The sequence below is a fragment of the Melospiza melodia genome, chromosome 19, assembly GCF_035770615.1.
Source record: "Melospiza melodia melodia isolate bMelMel2 chromosome 19, bMelMel2.pri, whole genome shotgun sequence".
NCBI classification, from domain to species: domain Eukaryota; kingdom Metazoa; phylum Chordata; class Aves; order Passeriformes; family Passerellidae; genus Melospiza; species Melospiza melodia.
In genome coordinates this window covers 8,204,370-8,211,213 of record NC_086212.1, presented here as the reverse complement: position 1 = coordinate 8,211,213, position 6,844 = coordinate 8,204,370, and the positions used below count along the sequence as shown (strand labels likewise).

The following is a 6,844-nucleotide window of genomic DNA, read 5'->3' as shown; positions in this document are numbered from 1 at the left end:
CTGGAGCACCCTTCACTTGAGGAGCAAGAGCTGGAGGAGAACAGTGGCTGGAACAGGCGCAGGAGCTGGGTGAGCAGCAGCAGAGCCGAGCCACAACCCTGTGTGCACTGCTGGCTCCTCCCGGCCTCGGAGCACCTGCGACCCAGGCCAGGAGCTCCATTCAAGCTCATGCCCGTGGCCGGGGCGGTGCAGGGTGAGCTGAGCAGGGACGGGTCATGCCTCGCTCCCGGCGAGCGGTACCACTTCATCCCCAGGGCCGATCGCTGAGGGCAGGGCCATGGCGACCCAGCGGCCCGGCGGGCACAGAGCGGCGCTGCCCGCCTGGGGTCCGGCCTGCGGGGGCCGTGGCCAGGGGTGCTTGGCTGCTGTTCCTGCCCGGCGAGTTCTCAGCATGGCCGCCCAGTCTCCTCGAGGCTCCCCCTCCCTGGTCGGCAGCCAGCAGCAGCAGATACCTGATACTCGGGTTGTGCAAGCGCGAAGGGGGAGCCTGGCCCTGCCCGGCCCTTGGGAGCCACCCGGAAGGCCGAGCCCGCCGGCCCCACCTGGAGAGGAGCTTAAAGGCCGGCCGGGCGGCCACAGCGCAGCCGGTTCCTGCACCATGCCCGCGGCCCGCAGCGTCCTCATCTTGGCGGGGCTCCTGGCTCTGTGGGCAGAGCTGCCGGCAGCATCCGCCCAGAATGACACCAGTGAGTATGAGCGCATGGCCCAGCACGGCTCGTCACGGCACGCCCGGCGAGCGGCCAGCATCCCTCCCTCCCAGCCCCAGGGCAGCCGGCGTGGGGGCCGCGGCGAGCACCGGCCCGTGCCCGGCGCGGTCGGGCTCGGCAGCATCCCTGGACCCAGCCCTGGGGCCGGGGCAGCATCTCCCGGAAAGGGACGCAGCCCTCGCCCTGCCCGGCGCCGGCCGCCCCCGCCTGCCCACGGCCCCACCTTTGCCTTGCAGCCAAAGCCGGCGTGTGCCCCAGCCCGGCGACGGATGCGGTGAACTGCACGGTGGGGTGCCAGTCCGATGGCGACTGCGAGAGCACCCTCAAGTGCTGCCCGGCAGCCTGCGGCAAGGCCTGCCAGAAGCCTGACGGTAACACTGCCTCCTGCTCCTGGCCGTGCTGCCCAGGGTCGCTGCCACTGCCACCCAGGCCGTCCCAGCCAGCAGCACGGGTGCTCCAGGGCGCAGCGGTGGCCACAGGCCGGGGTGCCCGATGTGTGTTCGGCTGCAGGATTGGGGGCTGCATGGAAGCCCAGCAGGCTCGGGGCGTGCTCCTGCTGGGCCACGCTCGCACCTTCCTCCTCTCAGCGGTGCAGGGGCTGAGTGGACAGCCCTAAATGATGCTGGGGCTTGGGTGGAGGGTGGGGTCTCCCCATTGCAGCCGTTGTTGCCTGCTCAGCCTTGTGGGCAGCTGCCAGCCCAGGATGTGGGGGCACTGTTCTGTTGCTCACCACAACAGTCCTGGACAGTGACCCAAGGAGATGGGTGCAGGAGCTGGAATCCACGGGTGCAGACGGATGTGACCTGGAGGCGCCAGTGCCTCCATGGCTGCCTGCAGTGCTGCCTTGGCTGCACCACAGTGGAGGGCAGCATGGTGCAGAGCCAGAGCTCAGTGCCAGTGGCAGGCAGTGGGACAGCGGGGCAGGGGCCCCACACTGCTGGGCAAAGGCTGTTTGGGGGGCCCGTGATCCTGGCTGAGGCCTAGGCTGCTATGAACAAACAGCCTGGGTCATCCATGGCAGTTGTAGAGGACAGCAGGGCCAAGGCCACAGCTACATGTTGCAGCTGTGCATCCTGTGCCAGCCCTGTATCCCTAAGAGGGAACACTGGGCACAGGGACCATTGGGGTCCTGTGCTATGTGACCTCCCTGACATGTGCCCATCAGGTCCAGATGGCAAGGAGCACCAACAAGTGGATCTATGGGATGGGGGAAATGCTGGGTACTGTGGTGGTCCCTCCTCCATGGCAGATAGGGGCCAGGGCCATGCCCACAGCTTTGGGAGCTGCAGGGTAGGCCCTGCCCCCCATGCCAGCGCCAGCAGGTCTCAGCCATGTTCTTTTGCCTTTCAGAGAAGCCTGGCACCTGCCCACCCGTCAACCCGGGCATCCCCATGCTGGGCATCTGCTCCAACCAGTGCAAGACCGATGCCAACTGCGCTGGGATCCAGAAGTGTTGCAGGAACGGTTGTGGCAAGGTCTCCTGTGTGACACCCATCCAGTGAGGTCAGTTGGGTGCATTCCAGTCCCGGGGATCCCACAGCACCTCAGCACGGTGCCTATGCACCCATCCTGCTCACAGCCTCTGCTCCTTTGCAGGCGCAGCCGCCTCCTGCCAGCCCAGCCACAGGGAAGCTGCTGCCTGATGCCCATCCCTCATGCCCTGGCTGTGGCCCTGCACCATCCTCCCGACTTGGAGCCTTCAGCCTCAATTTTCTCCCTGGAGTTCTCTGCTCAGGGCAAGACCCCTGCACTCTCACCAATAAAGCAGCTTCTCCCTTACACGCTGTGGTTGCCTCTCCATCCCACACCATGGCCACCTCTTTGTTCATGCTGTGGCCACCTCCCCATCACAAGCCATGGCTGCCTCTCCATCCCATGCCAGGCATGCCTGGAAGGGCTTCACACAGGCAGCAGCATTGACTGACTCTCATGCCTCCAAGGGTCCTGTGTCCTGCCCGGGGCTGTCCCATCGGTCCATGGCCCCAGCTGTCCCTGCACACTGGCTCCTCCACCTTGGGTCCTCCACCATGCTCAGAGCACTGTCAAGGTGCAGCTGTGTCCGTGTCCCATCAGAGCAGAGGTGCTCCTGCAGTGGCCAGGGGACAAACAGGCTGCTGTGTGTGCTCGTACATGAGCATCACCCAGACTCCTCCTTATCTCTGCCCTCCCAGCATGGCCATGGCACCTTGCCCACAGCAGAAGCCTGAAGGAGCTTTTGGCAGTAGAAGCCACATGCCACAGTCCCATGCCTGCCCCTGTCACATCCCTCCCCACCTGATCAAATCTGGGGGGGTCCTGTTCCTGTCCTGCTTTCCCCTGACACTTCCTGCTCTCCATGGGTCTCCAGGGGCCCTGTTTCTTCCATACCTGCCTGGTCCTGCTCCCAGCCCCTGGGATCAGAGCATGTCCCTCCTGCCTGGGAGGGGCTGGCACCCCCAAAGCCCCTGCCCTTGGCAGAGCCATCCCCTGGGACTGAGTGAGCCCCACACCTTGCCCAGCACTGCCCAGGGTCTGGTGCTTGTTCCCCCTCTCTGTGGGGCAGGTGCAGGCTGTGCCAGCACCACAGCTCCACAGCAGCTCTGCCTGCTCCATGTGGGCCAGGAGGGATCCGGTGGACACTGAAGATTGGGACAGGACACTGCTCCTGTGTCCGCCCATGCTCTCAATGGTGTGGCTCTGGGAGTGCTGCTCAGCCCTTGGCACAGCTGCTCACAGGTCACCAGTGACCTGGAAAGGGAGCTGCAGATGTGTCAGCCATGGGCCACGAGCCCAGCACTGCCCCAGGAGTCTCCCCCAAGCTGAATTGTTCATGCCCAGCACTCCCACAGTCCTGGAACTGTGCTGCCATGAGAAGGAGCAGCTTGGCTTGGCCAGCCCCCACTCCAGCAGGGTTTAAATCCCAGCCCATTGCCCAGAAGCACATTGACTGCAGAGCAATGCTGGGCCACCCCACCCTTCTGGTGCTCCTGGCACTGCTCACCCTGGCCCAGCAGCACAGCCCCAGCGTCCAGGGCACTGCCCTCGCCCTCCCTGCATCCCCACACGGGGCCCTGCAGGGACACTGGACCCCCACTGCCCCCCCTGGCCCCCCCAAAGTGGGTGAGTGCCCGGCGGGGGCGAGCGGAGCCCCCTGGCCCCCCAGCCTGTACTGCCTCTCCGACCATGGCTGCCCTGGTGCTGAGAAGTGCTGCCAGAGCGGGAAGGTCTGGACCTGCCTCCTGCCCACCACAGGTACTGCTGCTCACTCTAAGGGATGCCAGCACGAGGGTCGGGCAATGGGTGGGATGTGGGCTGGTGCCTGTCTTGGTGCCCCTGGAGCAAGCCCTGCTCCCTGGGACATGGCTGCACGGAGCATTTCCCTCTGCAGAGAGCCCAGGATACTGCCCCCGTGCTGGCAGTGCCATCGGGCCCAGCTGTGGGACAAGATGTCACAACGACACCTCATGCCAGTCAGGGGAGAAGTGCTGCCCCCGCGGCTGCTGCACCCGCTGCGTGCTGGCTGAGCCAGGTGAGGTGCCCTGAAGATCCCCGTGCCAGGCTGAGGATGCCCTGGGGCAGCCCCAAGGGTCTGCAGCCCCCATTGCACTGTAGGGGGGTCGTGGGCACTGGGGGCAGGCTGGCTGCATGCCAAGCCCTGAGCCTTCCCTCCAGCCAAACCTGGGCTCTGCCCACGGAAGCGTGCCCAGAGCAGAGCTGCTGCCTGCCCCAACCGCTGCACCGATGACCGGGACTGCCCTGGGGAGCACAAGTGCTGCTTCTCTGGCTGTGGGCTGGCCTGCGCCCCTCCAGACACAGGTACAGCCCTGCCAGCCCTCTCTGATCCCCACGTCCAGCCCACCACTGCACTGGTGTTTGCCCAGCTGCCCCTGGCAGAGCCCAGCGTGTGCCCGGCCCTATTGTGGACAAGGCACAGCGGCTGTGCCTGGCCAGGTGTGCAGCTGGTGGCACCCATCCAGGCCCCAGGGAGTGTGTGCCACTGGCTGCAGCTCCCAGTGCCACACGCCTGCCCTGGGCACAGCCCCAGCCCTCAGAGCTGGCCCTTGGGTGCTGTGGGAAGGGATCCCCATGCCCAGCTCCTCTGTGATGGGTGGGAGATGGCTCTGAGTGTGTGAAAGGCTGAACCCCCTCCTGAGCCTCCCTCCTGCACCCTCTCAGACTGCAGCCAGAGCAAGGGTTGTCCTTCACCACTCCAGCTACCAGCTGGCATCCCATACTGAGCTGTGACTGGTCTCACTGGGTCAGACTGGTATGGTGTGAGGCTGGTGACTGAGGTCATCGTGGTGCTTGGGGAAGGCAGATGGAGGACAGGGACAGGATGGAGACTGAGGCTGTGCCAGGAGCGGGACTGGGGACAGAATTCCAGCACAGCTGCACTCTTCCCTGTCACCAGGGAGCCACCATGCCACAGCAAAGCCTGGCGTGTGCCCCATGGTGCTGCGGGGCTCCTTGGGGCCCTGCCTGGAGCTGTGTGACACTGACAGTGACTGCACTGGGGACAGCAAGTGCTGCACCACTGGCTGTGGCCACATCTGCAAACCACCCACCAAGGGTAAGCCACCAGCACCCTGTGGGGACGAGACCCCTGTGCCCCCTCCCTACCTGTCACCGTGACCCTCGGGGGGCAATGGGGACTGAGCTGCTCTCAATGGGACATGAGCTCAGTGAGGAGCTCACCCCTGCAGGCAGGGCAGCTCCCCCACCCTGGAGGGGTGCTCTGCGCCCCTCACCCCTTTCTCTCTCCACATGCATGGCCAGGTCTCTGTCTCCCTGCAGCAGAGGGTGATCAGGCAGCCAAGTGCCTCCTCCTGTGCCTGCAGGACAAGGACTGTCCCTCTGTCCTCCCTGCTGCCTGCAGGGCTGCAGCTGGGTCTGCATCCACCCACTGTGGGGTACAGTCCCCTCCAGCCTGGAGGGGACAGAGGGAGCCAGGGTGGGAGCACCACAGGGCCCCCATTCCTCAGAGAAGGAGCACTGAGGCATCCTCACTGACCACCTCATTTCCCTCTTCCAGGTACAGCGTAGCCATGGCCAGGAAGGGCTGCACCAGGAGCTGCCATTTCAGGATCATCCTCCACCCCACTGCCATTGCACCCATGGGCTGAGCAGAGGTGCACCCCACACCTCTCCCTGTGCTGGACCCTTTTCCCTGGCAGGATGGCACCAGCAGTGACTCCAATGCTTCTGGTCATGGTCCCTGGCACCCCCAGCTGGGACATTAAGGGCTGAATGCTGCCTGCACTACCCACGGCCAGCAATCCTAGCAACCCTGCATGAGGCAAAACCCTGCACCCACAATGGCCCCACAGCACTGAGACACAATAAACCATCCCACAGGCACCTCTGCTCTGGGTCACCATCCCTGTTCTGTGCTCTGGCTCCCAGAGGGGCTGGCAGCCTGGGCTGCATGCTGGCAGGGAGGTGCAGGCAGCCATCCCTGCACACAGGCACTGCCTGAGGGCAGGGAGAGGGTCCCAGGTCCATGCAGGTGACTTCCAGGCATGATCATTCCATGGCAACCATCCTGCTGGGCCTGGGGGCTGCATAATGTCCCCTCAGCAGTCATGGACTGGAAAACCAGTTCCCTCAGATTCCTTTTGCCAAGGAAAGGCTTATTTGCATCCCAGAGTGTCAAAACCTGGTGGGAAAAGCAGCCATGGGTCAGGCCAGAGGGAGCACCCAGACAAGGACGGGGACAGGGAGCATCACCCGTGTGCCAGGGGCCATGGCAGGACCTGCTTGCTCATGGTGCTGGGTGCCAAGCAGTCCCTGCATGGAAGCTGCCCTTGGCTGAGCAGCAGCACCATGGCAGCAGAGCTGTTAGAACCCCTCATGCTGCTCCCACAGCCATGCCAGGACCAAGCCATGGGGTCTATCCACAGCCCCCGCTCCAGGGAGCAGAGGGGTGAGTGGGGCTGGAAAGAAACCAGAGAGGGAGTGACAGCCAGCTCCAGCAAGGATGGGGTGGTGCAACATGAGGGGCAGAAGTGCCTGACCCCATCTGGCCTTCCCAGCCCCACAGGTCACCATGACCCCAAAGCAGGGCTTGGGCAGAGATAAGCGGGGTGGCTGGCAGGGCGCCGGTGGGTTCTGGGAACTGCCCCTCCTCCTGCCCCTCCTGCCCACAGCACAGCCAGCTG

At 64.9% G+C, this 6,844-nt stretch overlaps 1 protein-coding gene across 2 annotated transcripts; it reads left to right on the top strand.

Moving 5' to 3' along the window:
• The first annotated feature begins 353 nt into the window (after positions 1-353).
• WFDC3 (WAP four-disulfide core domain 3) lies at positions 354-2,486 on the top strand. 2 transcript variants are annotated; one of them, XM_063172328.1, is made up of 4 exons: positions 354-686; positions 944-1,078; positions 2,058-2,210; positions 2,304-2,486. In XM_063172328.1, the coding sequence occupies exons 1-3, from the start codon at positions 392-394 to the stop codon at positions 2,207-2,209; spliced, it is 582 nt and encodes a 193-aa protein (XP_063028398.1). In that variant the 5' UTR covers positions 354-391; the 3' UTR covers position 2,210; positions 2,304-2,486. The 2 variants fall into 2 exon arrangements, with proteins under 2 accessions (XP_063028398.1, XP_063028399.1); XM_063172329.1 differs by having other exon boundaries at positions 2,287-2,486.
• Positions 2,487-6,844: the final 4,358 nt, after the last annotated feature.